Raw genomic sequence first — 16,236 nt, forward strand, 5'->3', positions numbered from 1 at the left:
CAGTGGCCATGGCTCATGGGCCCAGCCGCGCGGCATGTGGGATCCTCCCGGACCAGTGCACGAACCCATGTCCCCTGCATCGGCAGGCGGACTCTCCACCACTGCGCCACCAGGGAAGCCCCTACTCAAATATTTTAGACTTATATCTGAATATTCCATTTTCTTCCCTTGCTGTTTTGTATGTTCCTTGGGGGTTTTTTGTGTACACAGTAATGTCTGCAACTAGAGGTGTTTTTTTTCTTCCTTTCTGTTATTTATTCCTTTTCTTTCTTTTTCTTTACTTATAAAACTTCTAGTGTGATGTTGGATAGGAGTGATTATAGTGGAGATTCTTACCTTGCTTTCCCTATGTCTTTAGGGGAAAGCTTTCCGTCTTGAATCATTAAGTATTGTGTTAGTTGTAGTTTTTTGTAGATAGCATTAACCAGGTTAATGCCGTTCCCTTCTATTCCTAGTTTTTTGAGAGTATTTGCCATGAATGGATGTTGAATTTGTGAAATCCTTTTTCTGCCTCTGTTGATATGATCCTGTGTTTTTTCTTCTTTAGTCTGTTTAGAATGGGAGAATTATGTTAATTTTTGACTGCTGAATCAGCCTTGCATTTCTGGGATAAATGCTACTTAGTTGTGATGTAGTATCATTTTTATATATTTCTGGATTTGATTTGCTAATTTAAAAACATTTTTTATTGAAGTATAGTTGAATTACAATGTTGTATTAATTACTGCTGTACAGCAAAGTGACTCAGTTATACATATATATACATTCTTTTTCATATTCTTTTCCATTATGGTTTATCACAGGATATTGAATATAGTTCCCTGTGCTATACAGTAGGACCTTGTTGTTTATCCATTCTATATGTATCAGTTTGCATATGCTAATCCCCAACTCCCAATGCAACCCTCTCCCATCCCCCTCCCCCTTGGCAACCACCAGTCTATTCTTTATGTCCCTGATTCTGTTTCTTTTTCATAGGTTCGTGTCATCTTTTATTTTTTAGTTATTATTATTTTTTTAATTTATTTATTTGGCTGCACGCAGAATCTTTGTTGCGGCATCCAGGGTCTGTTTCCCTGACCAGGGATCAAACCCGGACCCCCTGTATTGGGAGGGCAGAGTCTTAACCACTGGACCACCAGGGAAGTCCCTGTGTCATCTTTTAGATTCCACATATAAATGATACCATATGGTATTTGTCTTTCTCTTTCTGACTTACTTTGCTTAGTATGATAATCTCGAGTTGCATCCATGTTGCTGTGATTTGCTAATATTTTGTTGAGGATTTTAGCTATTATCTTCATTAAGGATATTAGTTAGAAATTTTCCCTTTTTTTTCTAATGTTCTTGTCTGGTTTTGATAGGGTAGTTGTGGCCTCATAAGATTAATTGGGAATGTTCTCTCATAATTTGAAGAGGTTATGTAGAATTGGTATTATTCTTTTAATGTTTGATAGAATTTGACAATGAAACTGTCCAGTTTCAATGGACTGGAGTTTTCTATGTGAAAATATTTGAATTTAATTTCTTTATATACATATGTCTATTCTTACCTATTCTTGATTATTTCTTCTTGATTGAGTTTTGGTAGTTTATATCTGTCAAGTACTTTACTTCATCTATATTATCAAATTTATCAGCTTAGAGCTGTTCATTGTACTTCCTTATCCCTTTTAATGTCATAAGGTGTATGGGAATATTCCCCCCTTTGATTTCTGTTTTTGGTAATTTGATTCTGTTCTTGTTTTCGTTCGTTAGTTGGGCAGAGGTTTCAGTGTTATTGATCCCGCTGTCCTGTCCCCCCGACCCACACACCAAAAAACAGCTTTTGGTTTTATTGATTTTTCTCTATTGGCTTTTTGTTTTCCAATTTCATTGATTTCTACTCTCTTCTTTAGTGTTTACTTCCTTACATTTATTTTTGGTTTTATTTGCTTTTCTCTTTCTAGATCCTTAAGGTGGAGGCTTAGATTATTGGTTTGAGATCTGTCTTGTTTTTCCAATACAGAATCAGTGTTTCTATGTAAACACTGCATTAGCTGTATCCTACAAGTTTTATGTTGTATTTTTATTTTTACTCCACTCATTCTTTTCTAATTTTCCTTGAAACTTCTTTATTGAACCATGGGTTACTTGGGGAAAAACCAAGTCTATATGTGATAATTCCAACATGAGTCATTTCAAAATAAATTTTTTTTTAAGTTATCTTTCTGTTACTGATTTTAAGCTTAATTACACTATGGTCAGATTACTTATTTTATATGAATTGAAAATTTTCACGCTTAAGATATGGTTTATGGCTCAGAATATGATCTCTCTGTGGGACTATCATATATGCACTTGAAAAGAATGTATATTCTGTCAGGTGTAGTATTCTGGAAATGTCATTAGGTCAGGTTGATTGATAGTGGTGTTCTACAGTGTTGTTCTGTGTGTTTTCAGACTGCTTTTTCTTTAAATTTCTGAGAGGAGTGTTGGTGTCTCTCAGTATAATTATAGACTTGTCTTATTTCTCTTCTCATTTGTATCAATTTTGCTTCATTTTATTTGAAGCTCTTTTGTCAGTCAGGTGAATACAAATTTAGGATTTGATAGTGGAATCCTCTCATTATGTAATGTCCCTCCTTATCCCTTGTGATTTTCCTAGTTCTCAAGTCTGTTTTGTCTGATATTAATGTAGCCACTCTAGATTTCTTTTGTTTAATATTTTGCATTTCTTTTAGAGCAGATCTGCTGGGAACGGATTCTCTTTGTTTTCCCTTAGGTAAGAATCTCTCTCTCTCTCTTTTTTGGCTTTCATTCGTAAAGAAGATAGATAAAGGATTCTGTTCTGGGTTGGCAGTTCTTTCCTTTTATCACCTTTAAAAGCTATTATTCTACTTTCTGTGGACTTCATTGTTTTTTATGAAAATCTGTGGTCATTCAAATTTTTGTTTATTTTTGTTTTTTAGCATTTTGATTATGATGTGTCTAGGCCTGATTTTCTTTGAATTTTTCCTGTTTGGGGTTTACTGAGCTTCTTGAATCTCTAAATTTATATCTTTTGTCAAATCTGGGAAGTTTTCTGCCATTATCAAGAAAGTTTTTTTTCTCTACCAATTTATTTTTCCTCTCCTTATATGAATGCCAGTAATGTGAAACTTAGACAATTTGATATAGTCCTATGAGTTACTAAGGCTCCATTCATTTCATTCAATCATTTTTTCTTTTCCTCAATTTAGATAATTTCATTTGCTCTCTCTCCAAGTTTACTGACTCTTTCCTCTATCATCTATGTTCTGTGGTTGACCCCATGCAATGATTTTTTTTTTTTAATTTCTCATACTGTATTTTTCAGTTCTGAATTTCCCATGAGGTTCTTTTTTTATAGTTTCTCTTTCTCTGCTGAGAATTTGTCTTTTCAGTTGTTTCAAGAGTGTTAACCATCATCTCATTTATTATGATTATAATAGCCACTTTAACGTCTTTATGTGGGGATTTCCCTGGTGGTGCAGTGGTTAAGAATCCGCCTGCCAATGCAGGGGATATGGGTTTGAGCCTGTGTCCGGGAAGATCCCACATGCTGCAGAGCAACTAAGCCAATGTGCCACAACTACTGAGCCTGCGCTCTAGAGCACACTAGCCACAACTACTGAGCCCACACACCACAAGTACTGAAGCCCGCGTGCCCTAAAGGCCATGCACCACAACTACTGAGCCCACGTGCTACAACTACTGAAGCCCATGTACCCATAGCCTGGGCTCCACAACAAGAGAAGCCACCACAACGAGAAGCCCGTGCACCGCAACAAATAGTAACCCCCACTCGCTGCAACTAGAGAAAGCCCGAGCACAGCAACGAAGACCCAATGAAGCCAAAAAGAAAAAAAAGTCTTTATGTGATAATTCCAACATGCATCATCTCAAAATAAGCATCTGTTGGTCCTCTTCCCTTGATAATTTGTCACATTTTCCAATTGTGTGTGTGTGTGTCTGTTTTGTGTGTTTATTTGTTTTTGCATGTAGAGTAATTTTGGATTTTATCTTGGACATTTTGAGTATTGTCATTTCTGATCCTGTTACTGTCCTCTGGAGAGTGTTGATTTGTTTGTTTGTTTTAGCAGACACCTACCAGTTTAGATGGCAAGTTGTCTCACTTTCTGTGGGTGGTGGCTCTAATATCAGTTCTGTTTACAAAGCTTTGTTGTGCTCTTTGGATTTGCCCTGCATTGTGCCTCTCAGTGATAGTCTGGGACTTGGGCAGTGGTTTATATCATAGATTAGTTCTCTTTAGCGTAGCCTCTGCTGCACCTCTTTGAGACTGTTTTACACAAATGTAAATCATTATTTGTATTGGTTTGTACACAGAATTAGGGGATCTCTTTTCCAGCTCTCTCCTCTCCATGATTTCCCCCATACTCTTCAGTTTCCAGTGGCCTTTTTCCCAGTTCCAGAAAGACAGGTTTCTCTCAGAGCTTTTACACCTCTGCATTGTACAGTTCGCCATAACTGGGGCTGCCCTTAAGTGAAGTGGGGAAAGAAGAGAGAGGAGGAAAAAAAATAATGGGAATTCCCCTAATACTTTTTGGATGACAGAGAGTCTGTTTTCCCAGTTTTTCTGGCCAGAGAGATTGGTTTTCTCATTGGGTTTTTCTGTTGCTGGGGCAGTGCAATTCTATGGCTGAGGAGAGAAAAGAAAAGACCAAAAGAAGGCATTTCCCCCCACAATCTCCAGATCACAGGGTTCCCTTTTCCTGCTCCTTTGGACAGGGGGAGAATTTCTTTAAGTGTTTTCTTGTCAGCACCCTGAACATAGTTTTGTAACTGAGGCCATACTCTTCTGTCAGAGACGGGAGATAAAGGAGGAAAATGGAATCAGAAAACTCGTGGCCATACCCATTATTCTTCAAGTTTTGACTTCTCTCCCCAATCATTTGTATTGCCTGTTTATGGCATGTTGATATATATATCCTTTGGCCATTTATATTTTGGTGGATTAGGTATTTGATTAGTGATTTGGATGATATCTCTATCTTTAAGGAATAATAATAACGCTTAATTTTGGGTGCTCTGGATGTTTCAGTTTTTGCGTTCAACTCAGTTTTTTGATATACAGATTTTTTTAATGCATTAGTCTTTTGTAAGTTAAAGTACTAATGGCCTTTTGGATGTTCTCTCTATTTGGAGTATGTATTCTTCTAGTTTAAAAAGTATTCTATTTTATTTTTCTCAAATTTAAAATTTTTTTAAAACGTTGAAAGTGGTTGCTATAAAAATTCAGGTAATATAGATGTCTAGGTTAACAAGTAATGTTCTTCACAGCCCTACTTTATCAGAGAAAATAATAACATTTTAATACATATCTTTCCATACCTTGTTTATAAATTTGCTATATATATATCTTATATATATAAATATATATATATACACATATATTTATATACTTATATATATACACATATATATATATATTTAAAATTAATTTTTAATATTTGGCTGTGCTGGGTCTTCGTTGCGGCACGTGGGCTTCTCTACTTGTGGTATGTGGGATTTTAAGTTCCTGACCAAGGATCGAACCCGGGCCCCCGGCGTTGCGAGCATGGAGTGTTAACCACTGGACCACCAGCGAAATCCCTACATATATTTATCTTAGATTTTAAGACATTTATTTTATTTTTTTAAAGTTATTACTTTAATTGAGGTATAATATACATAAAGGCATCTATTTTAATATAGTTGGAGTTTTGACAAGAGTAATTCACTGCTGCAGTCAAGGTAATAGAAGATTCTATTACCCCAGAAAGTCCTTGTGAGCCCTTTCATGGTCAGTTCCCCTTTTCTTCCCCCAACTGACCCCAAACAACAGTGACTCTGTCACAATACTAGTTTTGCCTATTTGAGAATTTTTCAGGGGAATCATACAGTTTTTACTGTTTGGTTTCTGGTTTTTTTTGCTGGAGCATAATGCTTTTGAAATTCATCTAGGTTGCTGCATGGATCAGTAGTTTTATTCCTTTTTATTGCTGTGAAAAGAATTTCATTGTGTGAATGTATCACAATTTTATTATACATATATTTGTTGATAGACGTTTGTATTATATGCAGTTTGGGGCTATTATGAATAAAGCTGCTGTGCACAAGTCCTTTTGTGTGCCTTTGTTTTCATTACTTTTGAGTAAGTGGTAACTAGTTAAGGAACTGTTCCATCTCATAATAAATGTTTATTTAACTTGATAAGAATCTGTTAAACAGTTTTCCAGAACAGTTGTATCATTTCAAATTCCCATCAACAAGGTAATGAGTTCCAGTTCTTCACTTTGGTTTTTTTTTATCTTTTTATTTTTTTGGACATCTGCATGGCGTATGGGATCTTAGTTCCCTGACCAGGGATTAAACCTGGGCCCCCTGCAGTTGGAAGTGAGGAGTCCTAAGCACTGGACTGCCAGGGGATTCCCCTAGTTCCTCACTTTGTACATTTATCATTTCTTATATTTTGTATAAGTATTTTTGATATGGATTCTTTAAGTGGGAATTTTGTGTGAAATGGTAAGTGCATATTTGATTTTGCTAGATTTTTCTCCACAGGTTTTGTACTGTTTTTGCATTACCACTGCTACTATATGAGAGTGCAGATTTCTCTTCCATCCCACCATCAGTGTGTGGTGAATTTTTGCCATTCTGATAGGTACAAAATGAAATCTTAGGATAGGTTTAATTTGTATTTCTTATACTTTGAGTGATGTTGAATGTATTTTCATAGATTTCATGGTTGTTTCTTTTCTTCCTTCCTTCCTTCCTTCCTTCCTTCCTTCCTTCCTTCCTTCCTTCCTTCCTTCCTTCCTTCCTTCCTTCCTTCCTTCCTCCCTCCCTCCCTCCCTCCCTCCCTCCCTCCCTTCCTTCCTTCCTTCCTCCCATATCTCCTCCGGGTGGTTGTTGTTGGTGGTGGTGTTTTCTTGGGGGAGGGGTGCTGTTTTTAGAAACTACCAATTAAGAATGTAAGAATGTTAGGTTATTGTCTTTTTTTGCTTGTTTTTTTGAAATTCTTTACATATTAGGAATACTAACCCTTTGTAAACGTAAGTTTCAGACATTTTTTTCCAAATTTATCATTTGTCCTTTTTGTCTGGAGTGTCTTTTTCCATGGCCCCTTCTCCCAAGTTTTTTTTTTTTAACCTGTTAAATATATCTGTCTTTTAACTTATTGTTTTGGATTTGGATCATAGTTAGGAAAGTTTCTACATTCCCTGATTACAGAGGAACTTACATTTCCTACTAGTACTTATATAGTTTCATTTTTCTAATTTTTGCATTTCTGACCCATATGTAATTCTGATATTACAGTTTGAGGAACAGGTGTTATTTTATATTTTTCCAAATAGCTATTGGGGTCTCCCGGCAACACTTATTTTATCAAATACTTTTTTTTCTTCATTGATTTGAGAGGTTTGTTTAAGCCATTTAGCAGTAATGGTTATGTAAGGTATGTGATAGGGATATCATTATATAATTCTTATAATTTTTTCCGAATGGGTTCTTAGTTTTCTTAACAAAATTTATTTCTTCTCCTTTAATTGTATGCTGAATTCCGAGATACACATAGATGGGTTTGTTTCTGGACTCTTTTAGATTAATGGTTTACTTGTCTTATTTTAACATTCTACTGATAGCAATAGATTTGTATTATCTTTCGGTATGTGGTACAGCAGATTTTCCAGTTCCTTCATTTCTTTTTTCTCTGATTTTCTGGAGGGTGCTGTCCTTATGAATTTACTCTGTTTCTCTACTATTAACTTAAATATTTCGCATATCATATTCTCATGTATACTATTTGGTAAATATTTGTGGAAACGAAATCATTTTAAGGGGTGTTAGAGAAGAATTAAGTGTGTTCTTTTAGTTCAACAAGTATTTATGTAATATTAACTGTTGGAGGTATGGTGTAGGATGTAGACAGGTAATATAAAGATGAATGAGACACATTGTGCCTACCTGTCTAGTTAAAATTTTACACATTACATTTAATCTAAATCTTGAAAGATTTTGAGTGGGAATTTGTTAGGCAGATAGGAATATGCAAATCATGGAACTGGTTAGAGAATTTTAATGTAAAATAATTCTGGTAATAAAGGTACTATAACTTGATCATTCAGAGTTCTTAAATAAGTCTTAAGTAACACTGCAGGTTTTTAAAAAATAGGTGGATTAATTGAATAATAATACTTTGTATGGAATTTACTTCAATCTTCTGTGATCACATATTCTTAGAACTATAATTGAAACACTTTGCAGGGAACTTGCAGAGCAGGAAAATTGGTAAATGTATATGGAGCAGCCTAGAAAGTGTGTTAGAAATGAAATACAAATTAATAATTTAAATGTTTTTATTGCAGTGGAGTGTTAATTTAAGGAGGTACAAAAGACATGTAAATATGTTTTGTGTAGTTACAAGGAAGTTTTCTACCAAAAATTAAAATTGGTTCAGTTGACTTCACTAAAAATGAGACCAGTAGTTACCTGCTTAAAAGTTGTGTGAAGTGGGGGAGAATTGACTAGAGTCTAATGAAATCAATTAGGAGGCAAATGAAATACATTTTGGAGGGTTTTCTTTTTTTTTTTTTGATTGGTGAATTTATTTAGGTTAAAATAGCTGACATTTAATGTAGTGCTTACTATGCCTGAGTACTAGTCTATGCTTGTATTTATTAACTGATTTAACCTTTACAACCACTGTATTAGGTAGGATATTATTTTCACTTTACAGATTAGGAAAATAAGGCTACTCAAGTTCGCAGTTTATAAATAGTGTTGCTAGAATTCATATCCAGGTAGTAACATTCCAGAACCTAGGTTCTGAAGTTTCTCAGTAATGACAGCCATTTTTTAAATTGGGTATCTGATATAGAGGAACTGATAGCAGAACCACCAGGGAATTTATTGGTTATCTGTAATGTCTACTTATCTAATGCAGCAGATTTGATAAAGGCCATATTTTAATGTGAATCAGGTTTACAGGGGAAGCAGTTGTCTGCATTAAATTCATTACTTTCTCCTACTGCATTTTTCTTTGGAATGTTTGTGTTAGAGTTGATTGAACACTGGCATATGGTATCTGAAAGGAAAAGAAAGACAGCTAACTGAGTTAAATCCTTTGTGTATTTTCTTATATTTGAAAATCATCCTGTTGTTAGAAACCTATTACTGGTACATCTTAAGTTGTCATGCATGTTTTTTTAATGGTCTGTGTGTTCTATTATCTCTTCTGCCAGTGGGCTCACTACCTCAGAATTAGATAAGGATTAGATAAGCCTTCCAAGATACAAAGATTTAGTTAATTTTTAAAAGTATATGTACAGTAATACCCTATGTATAGTAGGACTCATTTTTTTAAGCACCACAGGTGATCGTGATGATGAGCCAGATTTAGGAACTACTGCACTAGTAGATCACACTTCCTTCTCAGTGAAATTCTAGGCCTGAGATAATTTTATATATACTATCAGAAAATGATCTTATACTAATTATTCTTAGCAGCTTTTGGTTTTCCTGACTTTTTTCTTTTCTCATTTCTCTACAATAGTTTATGCCAGCGTGGCTTCATTCATACAGATGAACCAAGGATTGGGATAGCAATATAAAATTAGAATCAGACAGCTGATTGCCCAGCAGGATGCCATCAACTAACCGTGCGGGCAGCCTGAAGGACCCTGAAATTGCAGAGCTCTTCTTCAAAGAAGATCCAGAGAAGCTCTTCACAGATCTCAGAGAAATTGGCCATGGAAGCTTTGGAGCAGTGTATTTTGTAAGTGTTAAAGGCTTAATGTCAGTGACCAGGATTTACTTAAAATCCAGTCCTGGCAAAATGAAAAACAATAATATAAAGAGACAGACAGAGGCCATAGTCCATTATATAGTTACATGCATAGGTGTGTGTGTGTATAATATGAAAATAGCTTTATTTATTGAGTTTCTTGGATTATTGAAAAAATGGAAACGAATATTATTTTACTTTGACTTAGTGTTTAGAATTTTTAGCACACTGTTTTTAGGAGTCATATGACTTGCATTGCTATAGAATTAAATATTGCAGAACACTGACTTCTGTAAAGTTCCATACAGAGTCAGTTTTAGTTTTGTGGAAATCTAGGATTATTATTTGGCAGAAGGATATGTACCAAAGTTTTTCTTCTTGTGTGCGTATGTGTGTATTTTGTACTTAAAAAACCCCAGAAAACACCAGATTTGCCATTTTAACCATTTTAACTGTACAATTTGTGGCATTAATTATACTTACAATGTTTACAACCATTACCACTATCTATTTTCAAAACTTTTTCATCACCCCAAACAGAAGCTCTGTATCTATTAGCAATAACTCCTCATTTCCCCCTCTACCCAGCTGGTGGTAACCTCTAATCTACTTTTTGTCTCTATGAATTTGCCTAGTCTAGATATTTCATATAGTGGAATCATACAATATTTGTACTTGCATGTATAGCTAATTTCACTTAGCATAATGTGTAGCATAATCACTTGGTGGGTCTTTGATGTTGTAGCATGTATCAGTACTTCATTCCTTTTTATAGCTAAATAATATTCCATTGTTTGTATATGCCATGGTTTGTTTAACCATTCATCTGTTGATGGGCACTAGATTATGTCTACCTTTTGCCTATTGTGAATAAATGCTACAATGAACATTGGTGTACAAGTATCTATTTGAGTCCCTGTTTTCAAATTTTGGTATGTACCTAGAAGTGAAAATACTGAATTACATAGTAATTCTATGTTTAACTTTTTGAGGAACTGCCAAACTGCACCAGAGTGGCTGCTTCATTTCCATTCCCATCAACAATGTACCAGTGTTCCAATTACTCCATGTCCTTGCAAATGCCTATTATTGTCTGTTATTTTGATTTTAGCCATCCTACTAGGCCTGCAGTAGTATCTTGTAGTTTTGATTTGCATTTCCCTAATGACATATGTCGAGCATTTTTTCATGTGCTTATTGGCCATTTGTGTATCTTCTTTGGAGAAATGTCTGTTCAAGTCTTTTGCCTGTTTTAAAAGTCGGGTTTTTTGTCTCTTTGTTGTTGAGTTGTAAGGGTTCTTTATGTATTTTGAATATTAAATTATTGGATACATGATTTGAAAATATTTTCTTGCATCTGTAGTTTATCTTTTCTCTTTCTTGATAATGTCGTTTGATATACAAAAGTTTAAACTTTGAATGAAGTGCAGTTTATCTATTTTTTCTTTTGTTGCTCATGCTTTTGCTATCATGTCTAAGAATTCATAGCCAAATCCAAGGTCATAAAGATTTACCCCTGTGTTTTCTTCTAAGAGTTTTATGGTCTTAACTCTTCTATTTAGGTAATTGATCCATTTTGAGTTAATTTTTGTATATGTTGTGAGGTGGAGGTCCAACTTCATTCTTTGCATATGGAAATCCATTTGTCCCAGTACTATCTGTTGAAGAGACTGTGTTCCCCACTGAATTGTCTTGACATCCTTGTCAAATCACTTGGCCATATTGTATACATTTATATCTGAACTCTCTGTTCTATTCCATTTGTCTTTATGCTAGTACCACACTAGCATACTAGCATGTTTTGATTACTGTAGCTTTGTAGTGAGTTTGAGATCAGGAATAACTTTATTATTCTCTTTAAGGACAGTTTTGGCTATTTGGGACCCCTCTCAATTCTGTATGAATTTAAAGAGTAGCTTTTCCATTTCTGTGAAAAAGCCTGTTGGAATTTTGATAGGGATTGTTTAAATCTGTAGATCATGTTTGGTAGTATTGGCATGTTAACAATATTAAGTCTTACAATCCATGAACACAGCATGTCTTTCTAAATATTTATTTAGGTCTTATTTAATTTTGTTTAGCAATGTTTTGTACTGTTCAATGAACTATGTTCTGATGAACCTACATTGACGTAGCATACTCACCATAGTTTATACCAGGGTTCATTCTTAGTGTTGTACATTCTTTGGGTTTGGACAAATGTATAATGACAAGTATCATTATAGTATCATATAGAGTATTTTCACTGCCCTGAAAAAAGCTCTGTGTGCAGGTTTTTGTGTAGACGTAAGTTTGCAATTCCTTTAAGCAAATACCAAGTGCTATTGCTGGATAAGTAAGAGTGTGTTTAATTTTGTAAGAAACTGCCAAACTATGTTCTGAAGTGGCTGTACCATTTTGCATTCCTACCAGCAGTGAATGAGAGTTCATGTTGTTCTGAATCCTAACCAACCTTTGGTGCTATCAATGTTCCAGATTTTGGCCGTTCTAATTAGTATGTAGTGTTATCGCATTGTTATTTCCATTTCCCTGATAATATATGATGTGGACTATCTTTACAAATGCTTATTTGCCACCTGTATATATTCTTTGATATATACAGATATATACCTGGTATATAGACCTCTGTTAAGGTCTTTGGCTCATTTTTTTAATCAGGTTGTTTTCTCATTTAAGCGCCCAGTGGGTCCAGGGCTTTTCTTTTTTGGGAAATTTTGGTTTTTTTTTTTGGGTTCGTGGGCCTCTCACTGTTGTGGCCTCTCCCATTGCGGAGCACAGGCTCCAGACGCGCAGGCTCAGCGGCCGTGGCTCACGGGCCCAGCCGCTCCGCGGCATGTGGGATCTTCCCAGACTGGGGCATGAACCCACATCCCTGCATTGGCAGGCAGATTCTCAACCACTGCGCCACCAGGGAAGCCCTTTGGGAAATTTTTGATGACTTATTCAATCTCTTTACTAGTTACAGTAAGTAATAATAATAAGTAATATTATTCAGGTTTTCTATTTTTTCATCCTTTAGTCTTGGTAGGTTTTGTTTTTAGGAATTTGCCCATTTTGTCTAATTTGTTGGCATAGTACTCTCTTATAATGCTTTTTATTTCTGTAGAATCAGTAGTAATGTTCCCACATCCATTTCTAATTTTAGTAATTTGGGTCTTCTCTTTTTTCTTAGTGTGTGTAGGTAAAGGTTTATCAATTTTGTTGATCTTTTTGAAGAACCAACTTTTGGTTTCAATTATTTTGTCTATTTTTTGATTCTTTCACTTATCTCTGCTTTAATCTTTATTATTTCCTTCCTTCTGCTAGCTTTGCATTTAGTTTTTCTTTTTCTGGCTTTTAAGTTGTAAAGTTAGGTTAATTTGAGATCTTTCTTGTTTTTTAATGTGTTTATAGCTATAAATTTCCTCCTGAGCACTTCTTTCACTTGGTTCCATAAGTTTTGATACGTTGTATTTTTGTATTAATTCAGCTCTCAGTATTTCTAATATGCCTTGTGACTTCTTCTTTGATACATTGGTTGTTTAAAAGTGTGCTGTTTAATTTTTACAATTTTGTGAATTTTCCATTTTTCCATTTTCGTTATTGATTTCTGACTTTATCCCATTGAGGTCAGAGAAGATACTTTGTATGATATCTATCTTTTAAAATCTACTGAGACTTGATTTTTGGCATAACATATGGTCTGTCCTGAAAAATGTCCCATGTGCACTTGAGAAGAATGTGTATTCTATTGTTGTGTATAGAATGCGTATTCTGTTAGATCTAGTTGGTTTATTGTGTTAAGTCCTCTATTTCCCTGCTTACCTTCTGTCTGGTTGTCCTCTGCTTTATTATGAGTGGGTTATTGAAGTCTCCAACTATTATTGTAGAACTGTATATACTTACTGATCTGTCCATAGCTGTGTAAATGTTTATAATTGTTATATTTTCTTGCTGTATTGAACCTTTATTAATAAATAATGTCCTTCTTTGTTTTTTATAACCTTTTTTGATTTAAAGTCTTGATTTACAAGTCTTTTTGTGGACCGAATTTTTCATTTCTTTTAAGTAAATACCTAAGATTTGTTGGAGTTGTTGGATCATAGGGCAGGTGTATGTTTAGTTCTATGCCAATTGCCAGACTTTTTCACTAAGTAGAAAGTTTACATTCCCATCTACAGTGTATGAGAATTCTTTTTGCTTCATATCCTTGCCAGCATTAGATGTTGACAGTCATTTTAATTTGAGTTATTCTGATGGATGTGTAATTGTATTTCAGTTAGGTTTTAATGTACACTTCCCTGCTGATTGATGTTGTTGAGCTCTTTTTCATAGACTTAATGATCATTCACATATCTTTGGAAGTATCTGTTCAAATATTTTGCCCATTTTTTGAAAATCAGGCTTTCTTTTTAAATTGAGTTTGTAGAATTTCCAGGATACTTGGTCAATCAATATATGTTTTGTGAATATTTTCTTCTAGTATGTGCACTGGAAAATTATATATATTCTGCAGTTTATTGGGCGTGATTATCTATGTATGTCAAGTAGGTAACATTTGTTGGTTATATTCTTCAGATCTTTTGGGTCCTTTCTGATTTTACTAGTTTGTTTTTGGTCTGTGTGTTCTATCAGTAACTGAAAGGTATTTAAAAATCTCCACTGATAGTGGATTTATCTAATTTGCTTTTTAGCTGCATCTTGTTTTACTTTATACATTTCTGATCTATGTTACTGGGAATGTACAAATTTAGGATTATTGTATCTTGTTGAATTGTCCCACTATCATTAAAATTCCACTCTTTACCTTTCTTAGTATTTCTTGCTTTAAAATCCACTTTTTTGTGTGTGTGTGTGTGTGTGTGGTACGCGGGCCTCTCACTGTTGTGGCCTCTCCCGTTGCGGAGCACAGGCTCCGGACACGCAGGCTCAGCGGCTATGGCTCACGGGCCCAGCCGCTCTGCGGCATGTGGGATCTTCCTGGACTGGGGCACGAACCCGCGTCCCCTGCATTGGCAGGCGGACTCTCAACCACTGCTCCACCAGGGAAGCCCTAAAATCTACTTTGATATTAATGATAGCTTTCTTTGGTTAATGCTTATGTAGTGTATTTCTTTTTCCTTTTCATTTATTATTTCTGGAACTTTATTCTAAAGTATTTCTCATCTTTGTTGTTTTTTCCCCCACGAATTTTTTTCCACCTTTATTGTGATATAATTGACATATAACATTGTGTAAGTTTAAGGTGTACAGTGTGTTAATTTGATACATTTATATATTGCAAAATGATTACTACTATATCATTAGCTAACACCTCCATCCCACCACATCATTACCATTTCCTTTTTGTAGTGAGAACATTTATGATCTACTCTTTTAGCAGCTTTCATGTATATAATAAAGTATTATTAGTTGTAATCCCCATGTTGTACATTAGATTCCCAGAATTTGTTAATCTTATAACTTGTACCCTTTGGCCATTATCTTCCCTACCCCCAACCCCTGGTAACCATCACTCTATTCTCTGTTTCTCTGAGTTCAGCTTTTTTAGATTCCACATATAAGTGATAATAAACAGTATTTGTCTTTCTCTTTCTTACTTATTTCACATAGCATGATGCCCTCACGTTTCATCCAGGTTGTTGCAAACAGCAGAATTTTCTTCTTTTTCATGGCTGAATAATATTCTGTTGTTTGTATGGACACACACTACATCTTCTTAATCCATTTATCCTTTGATGGACACTTCAAGATATGGTTGTTTCCATGTCTTGATTATTGTGAATAATGCTGTAATGAACATGGAGGTGCAGATATCTCTTCAAATCGCAGTTCCAATTCATTTGGATATATATCCAGAAGTAGAATTGCTGGATCATATGGTAGTTCTATTTTTAATTTTTTGAGGAGCCTCCATACTGTTTTCCATAGTGGCCATACCAGTTTATGACCACTGCACACTCTTGCCAACACTTGTTATCACTTGTCTTTTTCATAATAGCCATTCTGACAGGCGTAAGGTGACATATCATTGTGGTTTTGATTTGCATTTCCCTAATGATGAGTGATATTTTCCTGTACCTGTTGACATATGTCGTCTTTGAAAAAATGTCTATTCAGGTCCTCTACCTATATTTTAATTAGGTTGGTTTTTTGTTTTTGTTTGTTTGTTTTTTGCTATTGAGTTTTATGAGTTCTGTATATATTTTGGATATTAACCCCTTATCAGATACATGATTTGCAGATATTTTCTCCCATTCCATAGATTACGTTTCCATTTTGTTGATTGTTTCTTTCGCTGTGCAGAAACTTTTTAATTTGATGCAGTCCCACTTATTTAATTTTGCTTTTGTTGTTTGTGCTTTGGGTGTCATATCCAGAAAATTGCTGCCAAGACCAATGTCAAGGAGCTTTTTCTCTATCTCTGTTTGTTTTTTTTTTTTTTTTTTTTTTTTTTGCAGTACGCGGGC

At 34.9% G+C, this 16,236-nt stretch overlaps 1 protein-coding gene across 5 annotated transcripts in view; it reads left to right on the forward strand.

Annotated features, from left to right (window-relative positions):
- The window catches only part of TAOK1 (TAO kinase 1), a 148,937-nt gene that overhangs the window by 45,696 nt on the left and 87,005 nt on the right, over positions 1-16,236 (forward strand). For 4 of the 5 annotated variants that reach the window (XM_027130502.1, XM_027130503.1, XM_027130505.1 and 1 more), the window contains one exon: positions 9,557-9,778. In XM_027130502.1, the coding sequence (XP_026986303.1) occupies positions 9,647-9,778 (132 nt within the window). In that variant the 5' untranslated portion in view covers positions 9,557-9,646. Of the gene's footprint in view, positions 1-6,439; positions 6,665-9,556; positions 9,779-16,236 lie in introns of those variants that run through there. The other variant, XM_027130504.1, reaches the window with a different exon arrangement.

This window comes from Aethalodelphis obliquidens, unplaced genomic scaffold (genome assembly GCF_003676395.1).
Source record: "Aethalodelphis obliquidens isolate GAN/ISIS:26980383/991018 unplaced genomic scaffold, ASM367639v1 scaffold38, whole genome shotgun sequence".
NCBI lineage: Eukaryota > Metazoa > Chordata > Mammalia > Artiodactyla > Delphinidae > Aethalodelphis > Aethalodelphis obliquidens.